The following is a 25,183-nucleotide window of genomic DNA, read 5'->3' on the forward strand; positions in this document are numbered from 1 at the left end:
AATTTAGAAGCCTTAAGGATACATAGAAGAATTTCAGAGCAACTGTACCATAATGCTTCTTACCTACTGAAATGGGCAACAGTAAAATATGTTTAAGAAAACTGAATACTTCATAGTAGAGATGAATTGTGTCTGACTGTTACACTTTAAGCATGTTGAATTTTCTGTTCTTTAAAGCTGATTTACCATACAAATTCCTTTTTATGGTTGAATAATGTTCCATTACATGGAAACCATATTTCGTTTACCCACTCATCAGTTGATGCACACATTTGGGTTATTTCCCATTGTTCTTTATTATAAATAAGACTGCTATGAACACTCATATATAAGTTTTTGTGTAAACATACGTTCTTTTGGGCAGATACCTAGAAGAAGAAGTGCTAGGTCATACGGTAATTCTATTTTAGCCAGAGAATCACTGAACTTCCTTCAGCCACTGAACCGCAGTCCCACTAGCTATATATAATGTTCTTCCTCCATATCTTGGCCAGTGCTTGTTTTCTGGGAGTTTTTTGTTTGCTGTAACTGTAGCTGTCCTAGTAAGTCTGAAATGGTATCTCAAGGACTAATCTTTTCATGTGCTTATTGGCCATTTGCATATCTTAGGAGAGATGTCTATTCAGATCCTTTGCCCACTGTAAAATTGTTTTATCACTGAGTTGTTAGAGTTCTTTAATATATTCTGGATATTAGACTCTTACCAGATACAGTTATGTTCTTTTGACTTGCTCCCATTGTTCTTTGAGCATTTCCCTACTTTCTGGCACAAAAAGATGTTCTTTGTATTTCCCATCTCTGACCTGGAATCAGCCATTTTCCCAAGGAGTCCTGGTTCCTTTTAGTGGGGATTGGTACTTAGAAACCAAGATCTGGACTGTGGGCATGCTTAATGTTTCTTGGTGCTGTTGCCTTTAGGTCCTTTCAGTGGATAGACAATATGTACTTTTTCACTTAATATTGCCTAAAAGTTGTTTTATATCAGTTTAGTCTTTATTCTTGTTTATGGCTTCATAGTACTTGGTTATGTGGATATGCCATAGTTTATTCATCCAGCCTCCTATAGATACACATTTAGGACATTTCCAGTCCTTTGTTTTTACATAATGCTGCAGTGAATAACCTTGTGCATGTGTTGCTTTTACTTGTGGAAATGCATCTTTAGCGTAAAATACTAGCAGTGGGTCTATCTAGTCAAAAGGTAAATGTACATCTGTAGTTTTTGTTAAATATTGTCAAAATCCCTTCCATAAAGGTCACATCATTCTGTACATCTATCAGCAGTTGTAGAAATTGTTAACTCATCATATTTTGCCTAAAAATTGAGTTTAGGAAGTTTGGTGAATAATACTTTGGGGCTTATTTTATTTGATGATACTAGCAATAACATTGTAATGGTAAGTATTTACGTTAGAGATTGCTAAATACCAATGACTCTTTTAGATGTGTATAAATGGATTTAATCTTCACAACGACTCTAAGGCAGGTATTGCCATCACCTCCATTTTAGTCTCCAGATGAGGAAGCTAAGGATGGGTAGACTAAGAAGCTACTAGGATCAGAGCCAGAACTTGAACCCAAGCAGTATAGCTTCTGAGTTCGGGCTAATTGTGGTGCTGTGCTGGTATTCATTGTATCATTTTTTGAACAAATGGGGAAAGTGAAAACAATTGAAAGTATTCTCATCCGTTGTCCTAGGCACATGTGATTCTCCTGTTCAACCTTTTCCCCACTCTGTCATGGATGGAGGAGTCATCCTTGTTAGGTGGGGACAAAGTGGCAGAGAATGTACCCAACGAGAAAGTGTACAATATATCTGTGCAAAGGGGGAATGTCTGGACTGCAGCCACAGTTACTTTGCTGAGAAAGGCAGGTTGGGGTGCCTGCCACTCCTTAGGATGATCTCCGCCTCTTAAGGCATGAATGGCTTTGGGGATCACCTGTCGTAAGGGCTCTTGGCAGGCCCTGAGGTGCAGACCTTCACCAGGACAGATGTTCCTGAATGCATGTGGGAGGCCAGCCTGCCTGTTCACCTGCCCAGTGGCTTTCACACACATTGCTAGCCCACTATGGATTCCCAATCCTGCTACCTCTGGATTGGGAACAGCACATTGAGAGAGGCAGCTGGAAGGTTGGGGAGGGCATGGGCTCCAATGGGTTCCAATCCTGGTGCTTCCTCTGGCCTCACAGAAGCCTTATTACTTTTGAATCAGGCAAGTTTAGACAGATGAGGAATTGATCAAGAAGTAGAACAAGAAACCAAAATTGAGGAACATCACCCTTCCCAGGTCTCCTTTCTTTGTAAAGTGGGGATAAAATTTCTTTCCAGTCGTTGTGACTATTGGAGGAGGTACACTTGTGCCTGGCATACAACAGGTCTTCAGTGTGATTGTTGACCCTGAAAATACCTCTCAGAAATGCTAACGTGGTTCCAGCAGCCCCATTTGTACCCCTACAGAATCTGCCCTTTTTGTTTGTGGCATTTCACAGTTAGTAGTTAAAATATCATCTCATTTCTAAAGAAAATAGAGGTATGAGGGATGGATATCCTGTAACCGCTAGCTCGGTGCAGTTCCTGTGGGATCCCACGCCTGAGCCCTGGGTTCTGGAGTCGAGGACAGTGCTTGTCACTTAATACTATATTCCTTACCCTGTAGAAGTCTGCAGATGGCACAGGGATGCAAGGTGCTGTCTGGATGCTCTCTGACTTGCTTGATGAGGCTCAGATGGTGAGTTCTGACTAGGAGGAGACAGAGAAGACGCGCCTTTGGGAGCAGGAGGAAGAAGCCAAGACCCCCACTGTGGGTGGACAGTGCATCCTGCTAGAGCAAAGAGCCAGGCCAAGGTTAAGACAGCCCAGAAGTCTCTCCCTGGGCTCTGACTCTGAGGGAATCTCACAGCTTGAACAGAGAAGAGACAGTGCTGAGATAGCAGGAGTTTGGGAAGCCAGATCACTGTGGACCAGGGTTCTGTGAGGGAGGGTTGAGAGATCATGAAGTCATTTCCCCAACCTTGGGCAGCGTTTCAAACAGGAGGGAGCCTAACCGTTCAAGTGTTTCTAATCTCATTAAGAAATTCCTATGTGGGTAAGGTTAAATTTTTTTCCATTCCTGTTAACATTTGTCTTCTATCTTGATTGTTATCATCAAGCAGCTCAAGATAATCACAAGGACGTTGAGATATTTTCATATACAGTGTTTTCCTAGAACATTTCATTGAAATTATTTTTTTGTGTAGAATGGAATTAACATTCCTAAATGATCATCTGGCTCTGCCATCTTCCTTATCCTCCCTCCCATTAAACCCACCTCACCCGATCAACTTCTTTAAAGAACCATCTATTTAAAGTTCTAGAAAAGGCAGACAAGATGTGAACTTCAGATTATAAGCATCTTAATTTTTGTTTGGGAAAGAATTCAGTGATTTTAAAATGTCCCTTTTTAAGGCAGTAATTTAAGGCTGTCAGCAGCCTGTGGCATGTTACATCTGTCCTCAATATTTAAAATATTTGGCACTGTTTTACTGTGAATCCATTTTTGACCTACTCAGAATCATCTAACAAATGCTAGCCTGGAATTAAAAACTTCAGAGCAGATAGGAAACTAAACACTGTAATTGTTTCAGCTTGGCATACAGATGATATGTGGGTGTTGAGAAGGTATTTCAGAGGTTCCAGTTAATGTAAGGTGGTTGGCACCCTGAAGAGCCGTCTGAAAGGGTATGTTACAGCAGGTGCCAGGAAGCAGCAAGCAGCATGGCTTGGCTTTGCAGTGAAGCGCCCGCCTGCCCAGCTGGCCTCTGGTCCCCATGCCGGATCTGCCTGCCGCGGGCAGCCTCACTCTTGACATTCCTCTTCCCATCTGTAAAAGCCTAAGTCTAGGTTTCCCAAAGTGTGTTCTGGGCGTATCATATTATGGGTGGCCAAGAAGGATTGGAAGACTCGAGGTTAAACTCAATGAAACAGATTTTTGTTTTAATCTGTTTTATGGGTGACTGAGTAGATGTGACTCTTCAGAAAGGCTCAAGTGTAGGCTTTCCCAGCCAGTTGTGACAGTGGACATCCTCTATGTTCCACAGAATGCCCTTTGAGAACATCCACACGCAGGGCTTCTGAGGCTTGGTCAAGGTTCATGTTTTCATGATTCTTGGAATTTGGACTCTGGTGATCTTTGCATGTGGCCTCTCAGATTTTCTTTCTCCTGCCCCACCTTCTCTTCCCTCTTGCTTCCCCCCACCCACCAGGGAAATCAGTTTCTGGAAATTCTTGGGTTGGCCATAACTAGGACAACCCCCTAGGAGGTTTTGCCGCTGGGAGATTGCTGCAGGAACTCCCCTGGACAGCACGGTCCTCCGCACAAGAGTCCAGCTGACGCTGCCCTGCTTGCCAGCTCCAGTCCTGAAGGCAGGTGTCACCAAACACAGCCTCAGACCAGCCACTGCCCACACTGGAAGCTGTGTTTCTAGCATTGAGCTGAACTGGAACTGCTCTGACATAAAAGGAAAACTGTAGCCCACGGTTCCAGCCCTAGCGCCTGGGCTGTCTCAGCTGGGAATCCTGAGTCAGGTAGACTTGAGTGTGAGTCCTGGCTCCAGAACTTCACAGGCTATAACGGTGTAGAGGTAAATCATTAAACTCTCTGAACCTTAGCATCCTCATCACCTACCTCATCGGCGCTGGATGCATTGAGCTGAGTGCTCAGCGCAGTGCCTGGTGTGCAGACGGTCTGAAACAGAACCAGCCCTAAACTAATTGTGTGAGGGACAGACCTTAGTTTTTGAAAGGGCCTTAGAAGTCACCACTTTCCAGATGGGAAAATAAGGCCAGGGAGGGAAATTACTTGTCAAGGTCACACAGAAGGGAGCAGAGTTGGGACTAAGAGTCCAAGTGTCATTGCTGCTGCCCCGCTGCCTTCCTCTCCTCAGCCTACATACTCTTCCCCAGCTGGGGCAGTGCTAAACACCAGGTCTGAAATCCAAAGAAATAAATTGCTAGTTTAGACTGTGAGCAAGAGAGCTATTTTAGGGCAGACAAGCTTGCAGCACACCATAAATTCCATCACCTGGGCAACTGCCTGATTTCTTGGGCAAGGCAGCTTTCCACTGTCTGCATGCATGGGCATCCGAATATGTGGCTGAGGTATGTGGCCTCCAGGGCCCTCCTGCCTGCTGCTCCTCAGCAGTCACTGCCACCTTCCAGAGGACCATGGGCACGCATGGGTGACCCTCAAGATGCTGAAGACAGGGAAGTGAACTAGCTGGGCCTTGCCCCACAGGGCTAGTAGTCTTCTGGGGACAGCAGACAAGCCAGCTGTCTCAACACCACAGTTAGCTTCTCTGCTCAAAATAAAAACCAAAATCTTTGCGGTGCTCCTCCTCTTTCCTACTGATTTGGCCCTCAAGCCTTTAGGTGGGCAGGACATGATAGGCGTCTGTGCCCGGGGCTGGTGTGAGGAGCTGTGGTGACCCACAGCTGGTTTTGGGAATTTGAGCAGGGTGAAGAGAGTGTCTCTGCAGGTGGGGATGAGGGAATGGCCTGGTTTGGAGTGTTAGCCTGAGCAAGGTGAAGAGGGCAGCTTCCTGCACAGTGGTTAGGAGGACACAGTTTCAGAGCCCAAGTTGGGTGTGAAGAGCAAACCCATTTTGGAGGGTGGGGGGCTGGCCTGACTCAGGCTATTAGCCTGGGTGGGGTGAGGAGGGCATCCACATGGGGTGTCAGAACCTGAGCTGGGTGAAGTGAGCCCACACAGGAGGGGAGTGGCCCAAGGTGGGGTCGTATGGTAGAGGGCATCTGCGCAGGGATGGGGGTGGTGGTGGAGACGGGAAAGTGATTACAAACTGGGGCACTGATGAAGTTAATACACGAAAGACAATAGTCCGGTTTCTCACTGCCAGAGAAGGGATTTATAAATAACAGAAAGAGAAAAAACTAGAATGTTGGATTGGAGTTGGAGGTATCAGTGTGAACCCACAGATTTCAATACACACACAGAGAAAAAACACAGGTGTAAATGTGTGCATGTGTATGTGTGTTTATATACATACACACATCCCCTAGCTGTTTGCACTGAGAGCTCAGTCCTGGGAGCAGCAACAGCCCATTGAATATATCTCATGCCTAGATCTCAGTTTCTAAGTAACATTCTCCAATAAAATAAATCAGGGCTTCTTGGAGAAATGGCTGATTCCAGGGCTGGGGCAGGGAAGTATAAGTGAGCTTGGAACATTTATGCCAGAAAGTAAGAACAACAGAGACACATCAAAAAAACTAAAAATAAAAACAAAACTAAAAAATAAAAACAAAAGCAAAAAACCCAGGAGCTCATTAGCCAGATCAGGGACAATTTGAGCATTAAAAAAAAAAAAAAAAAAAAAAAAAAAAAAAAGATTTCAATGGATTGTAATTCATTGGGGAAAAATACGAAGTAGTGAATCTATATTAATATGCTAATAAGTTGAAAGTTTAATGAGAAACAGCATTCCATGCCTCATCAAAATGTCAATATGTATGATTTCTTTGATGGGTTAGAATTCATTATAATCAATATTGATTTGGGATTGCTCACATTGTTCCAGGTTTATTTATTACAAGGGGAAAAAAAGTAACAGTGGAGAAGCCTGGTAGACACAAGCCTAATCCCAAAAAATGCACATCATTAGTAATAGGACAAATAGAAGCCTCGTGCCTCCTCATAGGCTGTACTGAGAATACATCACTTCTAGGTTATTGCTGCCAAAAATGTATAAACTGAATCTAATCTTGAGGAAACATCAGACAGATCAAACTGAGGATAGTCTGCAAGATCATTGGCTATAGTCTTCCAAAGTGTGAAGGTCGTGAAGGTCAAGGCGAGTCTGAGGAACTCTTCCCTCCGAAGATACTAAAGAGGCCTGACAGCTGAAGGCAACACATGATTCTCAATGAGATCATTTTGTTACATTTGGCAAAACTTGAATGGGATCAGAATTAGGTGGTAGTAATGTATCAATAATAACTTCCTGCTTCTGATGGTCGTGTTCTGGTAAAGGAGAACATCCCCATTTGTAGGACATAAGCATAAATACTAAGGTATTTGGGGTGATGGGGTATTAGTTTGGCAACTTAGTCTCAAATAGTTTAGGGGGGAAAAGTTCTTTGTACTGTACTTACAACTTTTTTTTTTGAGATTGTTTCCAAACAAATGTATTTAATTAAAACAGATAACCTTTGAGTCTGCCCATATATGCAGGCTGAAAATGAAGTGGTGTGACATTCAGACCTTTCACAATAGTTCCTAAAACCTCTCTGCTACCATGACTGTTTCGCAGCCCACATTTCATTCTTCCTCCCCTCATCTCCTGGCTTCCCAGACTTTGCCCTTGCATGTCCTACATCATGCTTTCCTGCCTTCTCTGATCACTTACCTAAGTCCTGTCTGTCAAGGTGCCTATGGATCCAGGGGCCTCCACGCCACCTCCAAGAACCAGGCTGCCTGAACTCCTGGAACATTTCTGGTTGCCCCAGGCTTTCCCTGAATAGATCTGGGGACCCCTAGGCATCCACAGATGTATTCTTGGGGACTCAGACATTTTTTCTTTTAAAGGACTCTGTACATTTTTCTAAAACTCTGCTACCCATTTGATACAGCCAAGACTTTGAATTATTCATCTATACTTTTTATTTTCACCCAGATCTGATCATCTTAGTCTGCTGCTCAGAGAGCGAAGTGCAACTCCTGTGGCCCCCCTGACTGTAGGGTCCTTCAGAATCTGTTCCCAGTGTACCCTGCCCATCTGTCTCTACCTCTACCCTTCACATACCTTTTAACCCCCTTCTGTCTGAAGGAGAACCCATCTCTTTCTGAACCTCTCAGACCTTTCCATCAGGGCCTTTTCTTAGGCTGCCTCCTCTTTCCAGAATGCCTCGCCCTGCCTTGCCTGCTTGTTCAAAATAATGACAACAATAATGAGTAAACATTTGCTGAGTGTCTACAATTCTAAACCATTTACAATTTACAGGTGAGGAAACTGAGGACCACAGATGTTAACGACTTGTTGGAGGTCATAGAGCCAGTGAATGCAATCCTATGTTCCACAAACTCTTCCTTGCATGTGTACCCCTCATCTGGCCCTGAGCCAGGCCCAGAGGATACAATAGAGATAAATGAGACCTTTGCCCTCTCGGGGCTCATGGTCTGGAAGGACTGCAGACCGATGGGTAAACAGTGAGTCACACCATAGTGTAATAAATACTTTGGTGTGAAGGGCCATGGAAGCCAGGGCAGGCGCTCCTGACCCAGCCTGGGAACTCAGGAGGGTGTTCCTGGAGGAGCTGACATCTAGCCAAGCACTGCAGGATGTGCAGGGGTTAGCCCTCCACCTAGGGCTGTTTTGAGGATTAAGCGAGTTAATATATGAAAACTAAGTAGATCGGTGTCTGGCACACAGAATGCCTGATTAAAGTGCTGCCTCCTCCTCTTATAAAAGAATGGGTGTCTTTATTGTGGGTGCGGGAGCAGCAGATGAGATTATGAGTTATGTTCTGGTCTCACGGAATTCAGGACCTCCAAAGGTGATGTCTAGTAGGAGAAAGTTCTGGAGTCATAGGAAAGGAGATGAAGCTAGCATCCAGAGGAACCCCAAACTCTCAGGGCTAAGCCCATAAAGATGACGGAAAAGAGCAACCAGAGAGGTGGAAGGGAACTCAGGAGAGCCTGGGGCCATATATGCCAAGCAACGAGACTGTCACAAGAAGACAGCGGTTGGCAGGATCACATGCTGTTGGGTGAACTCCTACTTAGACTTCAAGACCCGGTTTAGCCCCGTGAAGCTTCCCCTGCCCTTTCACCCTGGGTGATTGTACTGGCCATGTAGCCCTGTAGATACTTGTAGCAGCAGATTCTTGTCCCCCACCTTAGGCCCAAGCATCAGACTCTTGGGGGAGGTCCTGAAAATCTACCCTTTGAGCAATTCCTATGCACATTAAAATTTGCAAATACCTGCATTCTAGAGCCAAAAATCCCAGGGTAGGATTCTCACTGGCTCATCTCAGGTCCCATAGCCAGCCTGAGACAATCTAGGGCGGAAGAAAAAAATGATTGGTCATTGTTGGGTCAGATGCTGACTCTTCCTAGCTGAGCATCACCTGGGAGGTGGGAGGTGGGTATTGGAGTAGAAGAGGAACAGCCCCAGAATAGGGTGGGGTGCTGTCATTAGAAGCAGGGGGTGGTGCTAGGCAGACAGAAGCAAGCATGTCTCTGATGGCTCCACAGTTCTTTTCAGAGAGCCTTGCGGCCCCAGCACATGGCCCAGCGCCTGGCACATGGGGGTGAGCCATCAGCAAATGTTTGGTTTACATATGTCACCTCCTGGCTACCTCGGCAGCTCCCTGAGGATCACAGGCTAGTTTAGCCAGCGCAGGCTCCGTGTGGCCATGTGTACTGGAGGTAAGTGTAGGCAGTGCTCAGTTTCCCCTATAGCCACACTTTGTGTCTTCTTCCCCAGAAAATGGTTCCCCTTCCCCTGCCATGTGAAGTGAAGGGGGAGGGCAACCAGGGAGAAGCCAGGCAGCTGCTGAGCAGACAAATCTTACCCTGAACTGACAAGTGCCAGCAGGGTTTGGAGGCAGCGGGAACCACAATCTGGGGTCCCACAGAGGGTGGGATTCCACTGGAGGCCCCGGTAAGGGGCGCAGATGGTTTGGCTCTGGTTGTCCTTGGTCATAGGAACCGAAGGAATGTCAAGCTGGAAAATCCCAGCGAGCACTATTTTTAGAGAAGACTTGGAGAGCATTTTTCCGGCTGAAGGGACAAGTTCTTTCAGAAGCCGCAGTTAACTCTAACCCCTGAACCGCTCCCTCCTGGAATCGGCCCAGGCAGGCCCTCCCTCCAGGCACGTGGGAACGCACGGGAGGAGAGGGGCATCTGCTCCTCTCAAACACAAAAATAGGTTGTTTATTTTTACATCTTTGAGTCTAATCCTTCAGACATCAGGAATTTATACTAGTACCTTTCTTTAAAAGGCCTCTTGAAAGTAGAAAATCATTTCAGACCAAGTTGTTGGCCTTGAAACATTAAATATGATTTTCTTGGGTATTTGGTTCATGCTTAATTTTAATAATTGTTCATGATAAATTTAGTCTTCCCACTATATACTTTATGCTTGAAATGTTCTACTTTACCACTGTCTGTATTTTTCCACTTGAGGGAGAAGTCTCTAGGGCTCCTACTAATTACTGAGCTTATTAAAAGTAGCAGATTAGATCTATTGCTTAATTGAAGTTACAGGAAAAGCTACCCCACCCCCAACACTCACAGGGATGCACCGGGGAGAGGCCTCAGAAGCACCAAAGTGAAACTCGAACCCCTTCTCTCCTCATCATGATCAGGCACTGCCTCCAGGGATGGAACACACAGGGACCACAGTATGGGGAGGTGTTTTGCTCCCAGCCTTTCATGGAATTTAGAATCTGAAGTCCTTGTAGGACCAGTGCTTTTGAGGTTGGTCCTCTCCATGGATTCGGCACGCTTGGGAAGGAGGGCTAGAGTGAGGAGTCCCCCAGACTTGGAGGTGGTTGCCCTTGGCTAAATGAAAGGCTGAGGGACTTGGGAAGAGGCCAGGCCTGATGCAGGTGAACTGGGGTTCACTGGGGAGTAGCCTATCTCTAAGGATGCTCTACCCTGAGCTGCTCTTTCAGAATGAGTTCAGGGACTGAGATAAGAATCAGCATTATGGTTGCTGGCAGTCTATCCACTGGCAGCAGTTAATAAAGTAGCATCTGGTTTCTTCATCAGTCTCTTCTGAGCCTGGTTTCCTTGAGTCAGCCCTGGCTATGTGGACCAGACCCGGGAACCCAAGGACCTGAGGGCTGCCCACTTCTCTGTCATTCACGATCCTCCTTTTGTCTTCATCACCCATAGATATCTGGAAGCTACAGGCACAAATTCATGATGTAATACAATTGAACACTGAGGAAGGCACAGTACCAAGTTTTGTCTACTCTTACTGTGTGGGATTCCCAACAACACCCTTTGGAAGCCTGTGAACTTCTGCTAAAAACCAGAAGTAAAAATTCTGAGTCTGTCCCTGGAACTAAAAATAAATGTAGGCTAGTGTCCAGGAAGAGGGAACAGTTAACAAGTACTGGAGAAGAGCTTCCAGTCTTGCTTCTGCTCAGTCTATCTCCCTCGATGAAGCCAGAGAGAGCATTCTAAAAGGAGGCCTCACTGGGCCACTTTCCTGCTTAACACTCTTCTCTCTAGAATCCACCCTCCCACATGGCCCATGAGCCCTGGCAGGGACTCCCAAGGCCACCTTTCAGCTTCAGGTGCTCCTCCCCTTGAATTCTGCACTTGAGCCTCTTCACTATGCTTTGCTTTCTGGCTTGTCTCTGGGCCTTTGCACGTGCTGTTCCTTCTCCCCAGAACACTATTCCACCAACCCTTACCATCCTTTTACCTTGCTAACTGCTGTTCATATTTCAGACCTCAGCTAAAATTCTGACCCCCAGACTCAATTAAATCCTTCCTGGAAATTGCTGTAGCACCACAAACACTACTTAGTTCACTCTCTGTTTTATTTACTGGTTTCAACACTTGTTCTCCATGTCTGTGCTGTCAGGGACTCTGAAACCAAGTTCTTTTTTAAAAAAAAAATTACTGTAAATTTTGCTTTTATTAAAGTTATACGAGCACACAGTTGAGAGAATCAAATAGTTCTACTAGGCCTGTAACCCCCATTACATTTCCTGTTCCCCAGAATCGACATTTTTAAACTTTTAACCAATTAGTTTTGTATTTACCTTTATATTTTTAATTAGCATGCATATACTGCTACCTCTTGAGTTTTCAGTTTTAAGCATCTACTGATCTCCCATGATGGATGAGTGAGGTCTCTTGCCCACCCTCCCCTCCCCTAATCCTATCACACATGCACACATCCTGTCCCCCATCCTTTCCTCCAAATATGGTCACCGTACTCTTGGTTAGATCAGCACTCACTGTTTACATTGTTATCATTATGCAAATGTCATTCACATGTGATTTACCAGACTTACTGCTGAACCATGTGGTTTACCATATTTACTTCTCCTTTTCTATATATCATTTTATTTCCCTGCCATTAATCTATGAATATTTGCTTAAATTTTCCTGTGTATCTGTCAGTAATTTATCTCAAAACTTCCCTGAAATTATGACTCTTTCTTTTCTGTATCTTCAAATACATTCTTAATTTCATCGTGAAGATGTCTCTCGAAGCCTTCTCCAGTCCAGGCTGGTTGACTCCCAGCCCAGCTGCACAGGAGACCTCTGTGCCCTTCACTCTAGGGGCCTTTATCACCTCTCTCTAGGCTGCATCCACCTTTTCCTAGATCCTCTGCTTCCTTGGTTTAAATCCTTGTTCTGGTGGTGTCTCTTCCAGCAGACTCCTGAGAAGAGACAGAGGGAGTCTGCATGTTTGAAAGAGTCTTTCATAAACCCTCATACCTCAATGATACTCCAGCTGGAACCAGACTTCTAGGTGGGGGTAATTTTTCCTCAGGATGTGGAATGGTTTACTTCATTCTCCTGTAGCTCCCCAAATTGCTGTGGAAAAGTGTGATGTCTTTCTAATTCCTGGCCCTTCATAATGAAACCTGCTCTGTTCTTCTCTGGAACATCAAGGAGCTTCTCTTTGTCCCAGTCATCTGATGTACCTGGTGCTGGTCCCTGTTCATTCATTGTGCTGGGCACTTCTGGGTGGGTCCTTTACATCTAAAACTCATGTACCTTGGTTCTGGAAAATGTTATTGAATTACTGTTTTTTGTTTTCTTCCCTCCATTTTCTCTATTCTAACTTTATGGAATTCTTGTTATTTCTATTATTCTCTTGAAATATTCCTCTAATTTTCTTTCCTTTTCTCTCATTTTCCATCTCTTTGTCTTTTTGTTCTATTTCCTGTGAGATTTTCTTTAAATCTTATATTGAATTTTTTTGCTTTCATATTATTTAATATCAAAGGAGACACCCCCCCATATACAAATATATATAATTTTTAGTATGGTACCCCTGCCCTCAACTGTTCCTAGTGAACCCTAGCTAAAGGACCCTCTGTTTTACCTTCTCCAGAGAAAAAAATTCCAGTCTTGGGGGGATGGATGTGGGAGGGGATCCAGGGATCCAACTGCTTCTTAAAAAGACTTTCATTCAGTCTTTTTAAAAAATTTTTTTTATTAATTCCTGCTTTTACCCTCCACTTCTAGATGCCCTTGGTTGCTGCCCTGAGTCCTTTTTTCTGTGATTTGACCTACACTGCATTTTAGCCTTAGCTTTTTTGGATTTACTAAGTCAGTTACCACTTGCCCATTTGCTTTTCTGTTTCCAACATTTTGTTGCCACTGCCTCCTTTCCCATTCTTTGTCCCTGTAGTTTTATGCCCTTAAAAAATGAATCCTGGTAACTGTCATTTCACTAGGATTTGGGGAGAAAGCAGAGGCCAGAGCCTGCATCCAACCATTCAACTTGTTATCTCTAACTGGCAGTTGGTCTCCAGGTCCTAGCACATACCTTAGCACATAAGTGCCCAATAAGTATTTGTTGGTTGAACAGACTGTTGGAGCCACCGTCTTACCAACATCATTGGTCACCAAAAGGTGACAGCCCTTTAAATTGAAATCTCCTGAGTTAAATAGCATTTACTGCTTCTCACAAATTCACAAGCCCATCTGAAATATATATTAAGCAACACTGTGCAGTGAAAAAATTTGGAAGCCAGCAGGCTCTGCCCACCAATTGTGTGCCCCGTGACTACCAGTCAGAAACCTTGGTGAAACCTTAGTGTGGTCTTCTGTAAAATGGGAACATTAACATTTTCAAATACCTTCCTCAGTGCCTAGAGCATGGGAAGCTCCAGATATCTGTGGTGTGGAAGGGTTCTATACCAAAGCGACAATTCTTAGAAAGTCAGTGTTTTACTTAAAATTAGCCTTCACACTTGAATTGCAAATGGGTTCCTAATTAATGCCCTTCAGCACAAAAATCTGTGTTTAACCTGACTTGATGTTGAGACAGAGATTGCAAAACCTGTTCAATTAGGAGAGGAAACTAATGTTAGTCACTGAGGGTCTCCTGTGGCCTAGCGCCCCACCTTGGTCAGGCGGGTGGGTCTAGAACGTACATGAGGAGTTACAAATAATACCGTGTGTCTGTCTTTCAGACCGGGTACTAAGAGACCCCACTCACTCCGACTCTTCCTCACCGCTGTCCCGCTCAGGTCTGGCTATAGAACTGGTTTGTTGCAAGGCGCCCAGTGTGGGAGCCCGACATGTAGCCCCTTCTCGTTAGTCAGTCCCAGCATGGGGGGCGCACAGCACATATTGGTCTTCCCCGGGCAGTCTCCGGCCTACTTGCAGAGGATCCCACTTCCACCAGAGGAGAAACTGAGGCAGCGCCCTGGGAAAGCAACTCCGTGTCTCCTAGGTCCATCTCAACCCTCCTCTCACCCCCCACTCCTCCAGGCCCCCCGCCCTCCCACCGCCCTGATCGCCAGGCGCGCAGCCGCGGCCCCAGCCCCCGCGCGCAGGCAGGTGAGGGCGGAGCCAGAGGCCCCGGCGCCCCGCCCCGCCCCGCCCTCCTGAGGCCCCGCGGCGCAGGCGGCCACCTCCACTTGCCCGAACCGCGGAGCGCCGCCGAGCGGCCGGCAGGCGGGCGCTCGCTCCGCCCCCTCCCGGCCCTCCGCGCCGGCTCCCGCCTCCTTCTCTATCCGCCCGCTCCCGCCTCCCTCCCTTTCCGCTGCCGAGGCGGCGGGAGCCGAGCCCGAGCGGACCGAGCCGCGGCCGCAGCCGGGCAGCGGGCGCAGAGGGGGCGGCGGCGGAGGGGCGGGCAGTCAGTCAGGCGGCGGCGATGCGGCGGCCCCGCTGAGCCCGCCAGCTCCGGGCGCCGGGGACCGGCCGCGCGCGGCGGCCCGGGCCGGGCGGCAGCATGCGGAGCGGCGAGGAGCTGGACGGCTTCGAGGGCGAGGCCTCGAGCACCTCCATGATCTCGGGCGCCAGTAGCCCGTACCAGCCCACTACCGAGCCGGTGAGCCAGCGCCGGGGGCTGGCCGGCCTGCGCTGTGACCCCGACTACCTGCGCGGCACGCTCGGCTGCCTCAAGGTCGCCCAAGTGGTAGGTACCGGGCGGGGCCCCAGGTGTCGGCGGGCGGCCTAGCTGCGCGCCTTCCCTCCCTGCTCCCGCTTCGGGGGGCGCAGGCCTGGCCGGCCTCCGCCACGCACCCGCTTCCCATGGCCAGACCTCCGCTCCTTGCAGCTTCTCTCCTTTCCGGGGTCCCCGGGTCGCCCTCCCTCCTCCCCTCGGGACCCTGCCTTACCCAGCCCTGCCGCCTCAGGTGTGCGCCTTCTACCTGAACACCTGCCCTTGGGCCTACCTGTCCACTCCCGCATTCGCTGTCTCGAGCCTCTTTCATAATTGGGCTTGGTGGTGCGCGGATCCCGGCGGTCATGGTGTCCCCTGGGTACTTCTGCTCATAGCAACTTGTGGCAGGTTTTCGGGCCCTCACATCCTCTACTCCTCAGAATGGTCCTCGTTTGTCTCGGGTTCCACCGCAGTGTTCTGTGGCTTGGTTTCCAACTCGGCGCCCAGAAGAGTGCCGAGCATATGGTAGTCGCTCAAATAAATATTTGTTGAATGGAAGCATGTAGTCTAGGTGCGTTGGGGGAACCCAGATCTGCCCACAGTCTCCAGTTTATACTGCAGAGGTTTGATTCCTCCTAATTAACCTAGAAGACAGAACCAGCATCCCTGAATCCTCTGCCCCAGCACCGTGGCTGGCATTACCCAATTGGTGATTTAACCCAGAGTTAAATCACCCTGGGAGGGCAGCCAGTTTTGGAGGTAACAGAAACAGAGAATTGTCTATGATAGGGCTCGTTTCTCAGAATTCTTATTTTTAGCTTACAGGGTGTTCACAAGGCAGGGGCCTGTCCCCTATGCCCCTCTTTTGTGGTTTTCTTACAGGCCTTTCTGGTTAGTTACTTAGCTCTGTTGTGGATATAGCAAGCTCCAGTTCAGAAAAAGCTGTCCCGATATTCCCTGACACAGGTAGGCCTTCCTCTGAGGCGGGGCAACAAAACTATAGACTTTCAGCCAGAGAAGCCTTTTGCACTGAGCTGCAATGTATGTAGTTTGTTTCTTTCTTCCAAGCATTGGTCTTCTTGTGCTTACTTGAGTACATTGATAAATGTTCCTGGGGAATAACGTAATATGTAGATATCCTTTAAATAAAGGTCTCAGTGTTTGTAAATTGCAGAATCATAGACGGTTTTATCTCTCTTGGGTGAAAGGCTTGTTCTGCTGATTGTGGGAAGGTATTTTTGAAGGGCTCTCATAAAAGACAAATGGAGCAGTTTATTCCTCTTTAGAATGTTAAACTGACCTTATCTGGTGAACTGGAATGCTTTCAGAGATCTGTTGGTTCTGAAGTTAGACATTGCTGTTAGCAAAGAGAATGGAGGAGGTTGGGGGGGGTCGTGTATAACTAACTACCTTTTGAAAGAGGCAGCCAGCCAATGTTTGAGTACAGCACAGAAGTGAATAAAAGGGCAGGGTGGGAACTTGGACCCAGGTGGAATATAGGACCTTGTTGAGTACCTTGCTTTGCTTACTATGGACTTTTGAAAGTAAAGAGAGCTTGCCACTTAAAAGATCTGCTAAAAGAATGAAACCCAGTAGTTTGTATAAAATGTTACCACCTCTTTGTTGGAATTTTGTCACCTAAGGCCAGAAACGGAAGCCAGTGGTATTTATGATTGCCTTTTTGTAAGGTGCTATTTTTTTTAGTAAAACTTTACTTTTCGTCTGAAAGAACTTTGGGGCTCAGCCCCTAAAATCTCACTTTACTCTTGCCCTTTGACTAATCTCCAGAATTTAAACAGTGGGAAGTTGTGTTGTGTGCGGGTGAATGAAGGATGGGGACATGCTTGAAGGGTACGGCATCTTGAAACAGCCTTCCATGCATTTAGCTTCTCAGCCTTGATAAAAATTAGGGGTTTTAGGGAGAAAAAACCCCACAAAACTCCAAGAAGTTGGACTCTCAAACTGGAAGAGAGTCGTTTCAAGGGTATTTCTAAGATGTTACAAAGCTCAGAATCCCATCAAGAAATATGTTAATATAAGTTCTAATTCTGTGGGTTTTGAGAAAATTTTGACTTTTTCTCATTTTAGTATTGAGACTTTTTTTGTGGTCTGTGGCCTGTTGCCACCTGTAGGTCCCTGCTCCAAGTGTGGTCAGCAGCACCTGAGTGCTTGTTAGAAAGGCTGAATCCGAGGCCTCACCCAGACCTTCTGAATCATAATCTGCAGTTTAACAAGATCTGTGAGGCGATTCTCACACACAGTAAAGTTTGAGACTTACTTTTCTGTATCATTTCAGTTTAAAACCTTTCACAGGTGCTAGCAATCAGTTCTCTATCGGAACCATTAATCATCAACCTCAAGGCAGAGGTTTTTCTGAAAAAAATGAGCATCTATCTCCCTCAAAGGATTAAGAGAATGAGGTAATATGTAGAAATTAACACCTAGCTTATTAGGCATTTAGTTAGTGTGTAATAAAACGTTAGCTGTCACTGTTGCTAATTAATAAATACTTCCTGTCTTTAAGGAAACTTGGTGAAAATGCCACCCCAAAATTATAATTACATATTTGAATTAAAGGTAGTTTACTTCTTAGTGATTTAAAAGTTAAATTGATATTTGAAATGGAATGTTATTTGAAAGTAAAACTAATCTAAAATATTATGGAAATTAATTAGTGCATTTTCATAGATTCTGTCTTTTAAAAATGAAACTCATACCTCTCTTAGTTGGGGGTATGTCTCTTGTGGTTATCTCGAACAATATAAATGTACTTTTTGTGGGAAAAGTCAGTTTAAACTATTGATTTAAATACCTTCTTATGAATGTGGATTCTATGAGTGCTTATTGGTTTTTTAGCTCTCACACCATTAGACTTCATCATTTAATGAAATTGTTGATATAGGCCTTTTGTTTATTGTTTTGTTTTGATTTTTTTTCACCACTCTTGGTTGAAAGCAGAGTTTTGCTCTTGGGATGGGGGCGCATACTGTCACATATACCATGATGTAAGGACAGTGTCAGAAGAGGACAGGCCTTGGATCTGACAACATTCTGAATGATAATAAGAATGGCAGGCATCATTTAGTGAGTGCTGACTCTACTGTTGTTGCCTTAAATTTATGGATGAGAAAATTAGAGGCACAGAGGTTGTGACTCATTCAAGGTCACATGACTAGTGGTTGGTGGAGCTGAGATTTGAACCTAGGCAGTGTACTCTTTAGTGCCTCCTAAGCACAACACTTTGAGTTGTTCCACATAGCAGAGCAGACCTTGAGTCCAAGGACACTTATTTAGTCTTTGGGCAGCTTGGTGACCTTCTGGGTGACTCTTACATGCTGAAGTGATACACTTAACAGGGGTTTCGATTTCTTAGTGCCACGGTGCTGTTCCTGGGTGTGCAGTTGCTGTGTGGTGTCCTGCTTCTCAACCAGCAGACTGCCCACTTGCCACAGTGAGGGGGTGGGCCTTCCAGAAGAGCCAAGAGCAGAATCCACATTTCCCTTCGGAAACACACCTCAAGGAGCCCTTTTGCTTCAGATCCCTTTCTTGAGCCTCTCCTGTGCCTGACTGATCTTCTGACACTGCATTGCATTTGTTAAGGACTTTTTTTTTTTTTTAAAACAAAGTTGGGTGGTAGGTGATGTTTAAATCAAATTTCTGCTGATCTCCTTGAAATCTCTTAACCCCACTGTGTCTTGGCTTCCTCAGTAGTAGAATGTGAGTGGTAGTGACTGAGCATTTTAGGAATTGTAAGAATTAAGGGGTTAATGCTTGACAGGTGTTTCTTAGGTAACTCAAAGACAAATGTAAGTATTTGCATTTCAGGGTTGGGTGATAACTTATCTTTTATTTGATGGAAACTGTCAGTTTTTCATCCCCAAACAGTAAGCACAGTTCCTGATTGTTACTGCTTCCCGGGGGATATACTAGGGATAGGGTCGGGGCATTCAGATTATGGCAAGTGAAGTAGTGGGTTTCACTGCTTTGGATTCTCACATCTACCCTTAAAGTGGCTTCTTATAAAACAGTCTCATTTTCCCTTGGGAAGACTGTTGTTACCTTTGGGAGTTGTTTTCCTGATCAGAAACTTGAAGTCAAGTAGATTCTAACAGAAAAGCAAAGATAAGATCACTCTTAAGTTTTTATGATGATTAAAAATAGCAAAACTATCATCCAAGACCTTAGAAAAGTGTCTCACACACATCTGTTTTATAAAACCAGACAAAAACAGTTCAAGAAAAGAACACTATAGACCAGTCATCCTCATGAACACAGGCACAAAAATCCTCAACAAAATACTAGGAAATCAAATCCAGCAATGTTATGTAAAAAGAATAATGCACCACAACTAGTTGTAATTTATCCCTGGAACAAAAGGCTGGTTCCGTTTTCCAAAATCAGTAGATGTAATCCACCATATTAACAGCTTAAAGAACAAAAAAACACTTGATTATGTCAATGGGTGCAGAAAGAACTTTTAACAGATTTGAGCATTCATTTATAATACATGTTGCCAGCAAGCTGGTAAGGGAAGGGAACTTCCTCAACCTGGAAAAGGGCATCTACCAAAAATCTACAGTTAACATACTTAATGGTGAAAGAAAGCTTTCCCCTTAAGACTGGGGGCAAGGCAGTGATGTCTGTTCTCACCACTGATATTTAACATCCTACTGGAAGTGCTTGCCAGTGCAAGAAAAATAAATAGAAGGCATTCAGATTGGAAAGAAAGAACAACTGTCCCTATTTGCAGATGGCATGATTGTCTATGTAGACAATCCCATGGGAATCTGTTTAAAAAAAGCTCCTAGGACTAATAAGTGAGTTAGCAAGGTTGCAGACTAAAGGTCAACACACAAAAATCAATCATATTTTTATATCTTAGCAATAAATCATTGGAAACTGAAATTGGGGGGGAAAAAAAGCAACCCATATTTGTTACAATAGCCCTGAAAAGAATGAAATACTTAGATCTAAATCTAACAAAACATGTATGGGATCTTAATGCTGAAAACTACAAAACACTGAAGGAAAGCAAAGACCACCAAGATATGTGGACAGACATATTGTGCTCATGGATTGGAAGACTCAATATGGTTATTACAATATCAGTTCTCCACAAATGGATCTGTACGTTTAACATAACCACAAAATCCTAGCAAGATTTTTTTTTCAGCAAGAGACAAGCTGATCCCAAAATTTATATGGAAAATCAAGTTAGCCAGGCAAAGGGATGGTGAAGGATTGGTTTTCAGGGCAGAAGGAATGACACAACATGAAGGCATAACATGGGGTCACCTTTGTTTAGGGTTGTGTGTGTGTGTGTTGGGGGTGGGATGGGGACGGGTTCTTAGAGTATGGACTCTATGTCTTATCACCACGAGACTTTTGGCCAGTTGCTTGTTCACATCAGGCCACAAGCAGGGCTCCTCAGTTGTAAATCAGGGCTGATGATAGTACTACCAGCACCCATGAGCCTTCCATACAAAGTCTTTGGCAAAGTGTCTCTCACATAGAAGTCACACAAACCCGTTGGCACTGTCGAATCTCTCTTGAACGGTACAAGTTGGGAAACTGGGTGGCCGAGGGTCAGGGTGGAAGAGAGACTTATTTTTCACTGTATGACTTTCATATTTTTTGAATTGTATATCATATGCAAATAACTTCTATTCAAAAATTCCCGAAACATCAGCTATTACTAGCTCTACCTTAGTACAGATTAGTCTTAAAGCTATTATAACTGATCATAATCTTTAGTTACTTTTGGGGAGAATGATTTAGATAATATAAACCTTTTGAAGAAACTTGAAGCTTAAAATTTTTTTCAATCTATTTTCCTGTTTTAAAAAAAATTCTTGCACACAGTTGATAAATTTATTGATGCTAATGGAAAAGTTTCTCCATTTGAAAGGAATTTACCCTGTAGCATGGTGACTATAGTTCATAATAATGTATTGCATATTTGAAAGTTGCTTAAAGAATAGTTCTTACGAGTGCTTACTTATCACAAGAAAAATATTTTATAACTAGGTATGGTGATGGATGTTAAATAAGACTTATTGTGGTGATTACTGTGGTGATCGTGTGGTAATAAATATAGATCACTCAGTATATAAATATTGAGTCATTATATTGTACACCTGAAACTAATATGTTATGTGCCAGTTGTATTTTGTTTAAAAAAATCATTGTAACATTAAAGGAAATTAGGAACAAAGTCCTAGTCAAATGAAAAGAACTTTGGAATTTTTCCCTTCCAAAGGCTGCGTAAGATCTTCTTATCATAGTTTCCAATTTTTTGCTGTTAGGAAGAATGCTTCAGTAAATGTCCTGCATTCTTCTTTTGAATTGTTATTTTTTGTTAAATTTCATGGAGTGTATTTACTAGATCAAAGGGCAATATCATTACATTTCTGAATGTTTTAAACAACTATGAATTTGGTCCTACACCAGACCTAAAGTTCTCAGTATATTCCAAGTCTCCAGTGTGCCTACCCACAAGTGCTTACCAGTGGGAAATAGTCAGTTCAGTAAGACCTTCTGATTCCTCCTGGATCACAGGCCACATCATTTTTTTCTTGACGGCTCTGGAGGACCTTTGTTCTTTCTTTATTTTTAAAAAATTTTTTCTTTCAGTTTTATCGATATGTAACTGACATATAGCACTGTATAAGTTTAAGGTGTGCAGCATGATGATTTGACTTACGTACAATATGAAATGACAATAGTTAGTGAACATCCATTATCTCATTTGGATACAAAATAAACAGAAAAAAATATTTTCCTTGTAATGAGAACTCTTAGGATTTACTCTCTTAACAACTTTCATATATAGCAGTGTTAATTATACTTATCATGGTGTACATTGCATCGCTAGTACTTATTTATCTTGTAACTGGAAGTTTGTACCTTTTGACTGCCTTCATCCAGTCCTCCCTCCCCTACATCCGGCCTCTGGCAACCACAAATTGACCTCGTTTTCTATCAGTTTGTTTTTGAAATATAATTACCCTACAATACTACGTTAGTTCCTGTTACACAATACAGTGATTTGAGATGTTTCTATACATTTTGAAGTCCTCACCATGAGGACCTTTGTTCTTAATTAAGAAGTGCCAAGAGCCTTTCCTGGATCATGGCACTTGAGAGGATGCCCAGAGGGGACAGGACAGGAGTGTACTGCCCTGCTGAATGCATGATGCTTCTCCCTCCTGGTAGAATGAGTGGATGCTTACCTGGGTGTTGGAGAGAGGCATATTTCCAGCCTACAGGTAGTGCTGGATTTACCTGAGCAGCATATAATATAATCCATCCGTTAAGGGCTAAGTTCTGGATGGCTGTCGAGGCTGATTATTTTCCATCATGGCCTTGTTGACTCCCTCAGCTGTTGAAATGACCTGGAAATACCAATATTCTGGCCTTCAACCCACAGCTATCACTCACTGCCTCTTTATCCTTATTCCTGGAAGTAGCTCCAAATCCTTTTGTAGGAAGATGTCATTTCTTTGGAAAATGAAGTTGTTTGTTAGGGAATAGAGCAATAGTCAAAGGCCTGTAACTGTGATCACAGACCTTAAATTTTCCTAGACAGTCCCAGTTCCCTGTGCTGTCTCAGACGTATACTTATAAGTACATCCTAAGTTTTGAAAAATTATTGTGTTTTAAAATTACAAAATATTACAAGCATTGAAATTAGAGCGACAAGTACCCATATATTGACAGTGTATCCTGAGGTTTTTGTTTGGAAAATAAGATTATTCCTGGGGAACAGGCTATGTGTGCAAGAGAAGTTAACAGCGGGGTAAGATCAGCTGGGATTTGGAGTCATTAGCAAGACAAGACCAGAGTGTCTAGAAGGAGGAGGCTAGACTGAAAAGGGCAGAGAATAGGAGAGCAAGGCCCCCCGGCCAAGGGGATGGCCTCAGCATCTTGTGGTGGTGAAGAGCCAACTTAAACTTTCAAAGGCTCAGTTCAGAGTAGTCCAGGGCTGTTAGCAGGCCTGCAGCTGGCCGAAGAGGGGACAGATGAGTAGAAGGGTACAGAATTCAGAAAGTGACACCTCCTTTGGGAGACAGTCTTCCCTTTTTAGCATTTGGAAACTACCTGTTTTTAAGCTGTTTAACCTCTTGATGGGGAAGGTTTTTGTGTGGAAGATTATCACTTAAAGGGGGACCCCAGCCCTCATCTCAGAACCTCTCGTGTAGGGCCTTGTCACCTCACATCTGTTGCTGGTTTTCAGAGTGCGGGGGTCACCTGGGAGCCCTAAGTTTATTAATATAGAAATGGAGGATTGAAAGTCAAACTGAGAGGCGGGGTACCAATTGTATTTCAAAAGCCTAATACAAACTGCATCTAACAGAATAAGGCTAATTTCTTTTTCGACTTGAGTTTTAAGATACTGCTTATTTCTCTTGACCAGAAGCTTTAATTAACATTTTAATTAATATACTCCTGCCTCAGAGTCTTTGCATTTGAGGTTTATTCTTCCACCCCCTGTTCCGCTCTTCCCAAAAACGCCCCCTTGGCTCTGTTCTTCAGTACTGCTTTTCTTCTGTTCTCAAAAGACCTTCCCCGACCACCCTGTCAAAAGTAGGACATTCCCCCAGCCCCACTCTGTCCCCCTCACTCTGCTTTACTTTTCTTCACAGCATTTACCACCCGACAAGAATATCAGCTTCACGAGAGCAGGGGCTTTGTGTTTTGAGTTCCCTGCTGTATCCCTGGTGTCTGAAACAGTGCCTGACACACAGCAAAGCAGTGAATAAACGTTGAATATACAGGTCTGTTTAATGAAAGAAAGAAAAAAATAATGGTTTATGTATTACTTAACATAGTTCATAAGGTCAAATTATTTGAAAACATGCCATCCATTAGGGAACAATAACATGTTTATATATTTATAAGCAAATAAACCTCTGGGCTCTGTTCTAAGTGGAAAACATTGGGGAGAAAGAGTAGAAATAAAATGCTGTTGTAATTATTTTTTTTCTTTTTCTAACCGTGAGTTTTAAAAGTGTATCTAGTGCTACTAGGAAACAGAAGCTTTTGCTTAGGAGACAGATTTTTGCAAAAGTGGGGGAAACCATAAGAGGCTTTGCCAAGCATTTTGCTTAGGCAAGTGTAAAATGAAAACCAGGGGTTCTGTAGTTATTATTAAAGTTGTCTGCTTTCTGATGAACATGCTGGGAGAGAGGGTCATTCAGGACCTGCCAAGCCAGTGTTTTGAGAACCCTTGGAGTAGACATTTAACATGTGTAAAGAAGTCACGACTAGGATTGAGACTGAGGGTCCTGGTGGTTGTTTTATGAAGCTCCCTGTTGAAAATAAAAGAACAACAGTTCTGTGGGACCTGGGAAGGGAGGCCTTGGTCTTCAGTGAAGAGTGGAGAGGGCTGGAGGAAATAGTGGGATCCAGAATTTTGTCTCTGAACATTTCAAATGATTGGTTTAATTTAGGGATTAAATGGGCTAATAAACACTTAAAATGTTCAGAGTTTAATCAAATGTAGATAGTTTTGGATGGTTTCTTTCCTGCCACTACCATTTGATGACTGGTGCAATGAAGCCTTCATTTTTGTGGTTTCCCATTTATTCCAGCACAGCTATGAAAAACAGTTTAAAGCTAAAAGATTTTTGTGCCAGCGGAAAAAAAACAACCCCCAGGAACAATGGCTCTTCCAGCGGTAGTTGCTTCTTGAGCTCGTCTACTTTCTCTCAGCCGTTTTTGGTCCAAACCCTACACATGTATATAATTTCAGATTAAGAGTTGGCTAAGTAACTTTACAGTTAGATCAAGGTCAGTAGCTAGATGTTGGTAAAAATTCTAACATATTCTTCCCCTTTAAAAAAAATCTGTATATGTGTGAATACCTAGGCTGGGCCAAGTACTGTTAGACATACTTAAATGGGACAAAAATCCCTGCCTCCACGGGGCTCACAGTCTACCTGGGGAAGGGTTTGGTATTGGGCAGAGAAAGTAACACAGCTGGTGCTGATCACTGGAGCTAAGTATTCTGATAGAAGCTGGGGACAGTGGGCTTGGGTAGGAAGCCCTCACGTCCTTGTGGGAAATGAACATGTTCACGTGTTAAATGTTGAAT

The 25,183-nt window shown here is 44.2% G+C and overlaps 1 protein-coding gene across 1 annotated transcript in view; it reads left to right on the top strand.

The window, feature by feature from the left end:
• The first annotated feature begins 14,807 nt into the window (after window positions 1–14,807).
• Window positions 14,808–25,183, top strand: part of CMTM4 (CKLF like MARVEL transmembrane domain containing 4) — a 70,077-nt gene continuing 59,701 nt past the window's right edge. Inside the window, exon 1 of the mRNA XM_031458316.2 lies at window positions 14,808–15,120. Coding sequence (XP_031314176.2) covers window positions 14,935–15,120 — 186 coding nt within the window. The 5' untranslated portion in view covers window positions 14,808–14,934. The remainder of the gene's footprint in view (window positions 15,121–25,183) is intronic.

This window comes from Camelus dromedarius, chromosome 9 (genome assembly GCF_036321535.1).
Source record: "Camelus dromedarius isolate mCamDro1 chromosome 9, mCamDro1.pat, whole genome shotgun sequence".
Lineage (NCBI taxonomy): Eukaryota > Metazoa > Chordata > Mammalia > Artiodactyla > Camelidae > Camelus > Camelus dromedarius.